Below are 2289 nucleotides of genomic sequence, written 5' to 3'. Positions count from 1 at the left end.
TTCCACCTCCTAATTGGTGCATCAATTCTTTAAATTAAACGCATTAAGAGAGAATTCAATAATTAAATATGTTATTGTGATTTCATGGAAAATTAGTGTATAGAAAGGACCAAAAATTGCAATACATGGGAATAGTAAAATTATCTAATTATTCCTGGAATTAATGCTGCCTAGACATTGCAAATTAACGCAAGTTCTCATCAATTTTTGCAAAGGCAAATTCAAGAAAATCCTACTAAATATTCATATTTAGCATTTTGAAGATTACAAGTGAACCAAATCAGATTGAAGGATAAACAAAGAAAACAGGTTTTTCCAAGCAATACAATGTATGCATGAAGTTGAACCTACTAACCTTAAAAATAAACTCTAAATTCATCTGATATGCTTTACTTGATTAAAAAAAAAAAAAAAATCTCGTTTTTCTTCCTTCAGATTCAAGAAAATACCAATTTGTTCGCTCTAGCTATGTTACCAATGCCGTATTTATCTAACTCCGTTCATCCCATTTCCGATTTGCCATCAGCCAAAGGCGAGAGATTACATGAACTAAGACTAGTAATACAGTCAAAAATATTCCAAGGCAAGAAATTGTAACACTGTTAAAATGGTGGCCTTGCAGAACTTCCGCCCCATCCCCCGAACAAATCAGCAGAAAAGGGATAATTTGGGGGCTCATTTCCACCTGAATTCAAGAAAGGACCACTACCGCCGCCTCCATTACCGCCGCCCTCGCTCACATGCCCGCCACCACCACCTGCTGTGACACTTGATGATTGCGATGCAGCCGGCGGAGTCTGAGCAATGCCCTCTTCCTCCAAAGGCAACCGTTCAAAAACTGCATTCGCAAACGAAGCAGCCATCAGAACCACTGGACCTGAAGCAATCAAAGGCCCCACCACACTCCCACCAACTACCTGCCCCTGCCCTCCCGACAAGAATATCGACAGACCACCAGCATCCGGTGGTGCAGGAGGCGGAAGCACCGTCCCGGAGAGGGAAAGTAACTCGAATCGGCCATGCAGTGTCACCACATTCCCCGTAGGTGCCGCCGGCTGACGCAGCGTGACATTTGAAACGGTGCCGCTACCACTGAGAACACAAACCCCTCTTCCCCTCCGCCTTGCATATACAGATACATTCTCCACTATATCACTACCAGCTGAGACTTCAAGAATATGAGCTCGAAGGGCATTTGGGGTGTCCCTAGTGACAATTGTTGGAGGCTTTGGCTTGTTCTTGGAACCAGCAGGTCGGCCCCGAGGGCGGCGGTCGGGGTTGGGCGTGCCACCAGAACTGGTGGTGGCAGCCGTGTCTCTATCAGTTTTTTGGCCCTTTTCAGGCGAGTTTTTGGAATCAGAAGGCTCAGCCCCTTTATTAGTCTGGTGTTGGACAAGTGAGGATGGTCTCTTCAAATGGAGCTCCGGGCTGAGAAGCTGATGAACGTTGCGAGAACCTGACCCTTGCTCGTACTCCGCCATTTCCGTCCACTCAATTCCTATATATTATGAATAATCTGACGAAAACATGAGCGAATTTTACAAAAGAGCTTCAAAAAACAATCTTCAGATCCACAGTGAATAACTATTTAAGAAATCCATTTATGTTCTTCAACTACTCATCGTTGAATTTCTGCAGCACACTCTAATCATCTGTCCACTTCATGACTCCAGCTTGGATGACAAAAAAACCAAACAAAGATTCAAATCCAAATGGCTCAAAAGTCAAAGAACAGACGCGCGATCGATCTAAGCCAAAGAACCCTTCAACTGTGACTGGAAATCTAGTCGACAAGACTCAATTATTATTATTATTTTTTTTTTTTTAAGTTTTCCGATTTGGTGAATAAAAAAGTGGGTGAGAGAGACTTACGGATGAAGAAAAACCTGAAAGATATCTGAATTCAGAGTCGTGGTGAGGTAGCAAGGCGAGGAAGGTGAAATGAATAAAGAAATGAAAAGAAAGAATATTTATATCGCGGTGGCCACGCGCTTAAAGAACCATAGGTTTTGACTGTAAAATGAAACCGTCAGCAACAGGCGGTGCAAATGATGCGGTCGCGTCAAGGTTTTGTGTAAAGCAACGCCTTTTTAGTTTTTATTTCTAAAAAAATCTTTTCAAATTGCAAGGCGATTTTTAGGTTTTGTAAACAAGAAAATTGATCTCTTGATTTTGATTAAGCATTTCATAAAATTCAAAATGTTTATTAATTTTTTAATAGCATATTTCATCATTTTTTATGAAACTTTATTAAAGTTGTTATAAACTTTTTTGTCACACGTTTCCTAA

At 41.1% G+C, this 2289-nt stretch overlaps 1 protein-coding gene across 1 annotated transcript; it reads right to left on the bottom strand.

Annotated features, from left to right (window-relative positions):
• Positions 1-220: 220 nt before the first annotated feature.
• On the bottom strand, positions 221-1941 carry LOC111409361 (AT-hook motif nuclear-localized protein 25-like). Its single transcript, XM_023039417.1, has one exon. The coding sequence runs from the start codon at positions 1479-1481 to the stop codon at positions 603-605; it is 879 nt and encodes a 292-aa protein (XP_022895185.1). The 5' UTR covers positions 1482-1941; the 3' UTR covers positions 221-602.
• Between the last annotated feature and the right edge of the window lie 348 nt (positions 1942-2289).

Source organism: Olea europaea, chromosome 14 (genome assembly GCF_002742605.1).
Source record: "Olea europaea var. sylvestris chromosome 14, O_europaea_v1, whole genome shotgun sequence".
Classification (NCBI taxonomy): domain Eukaryota; kingdom Viridiplantae; phylum Streptophyta; class Magnoliopsida; order Lamiales; family Oleaceae; genus Olea; species Olea europaea.
This window is presented reverse-complemented; position numbering and strand designations above follow the sequence as displayed.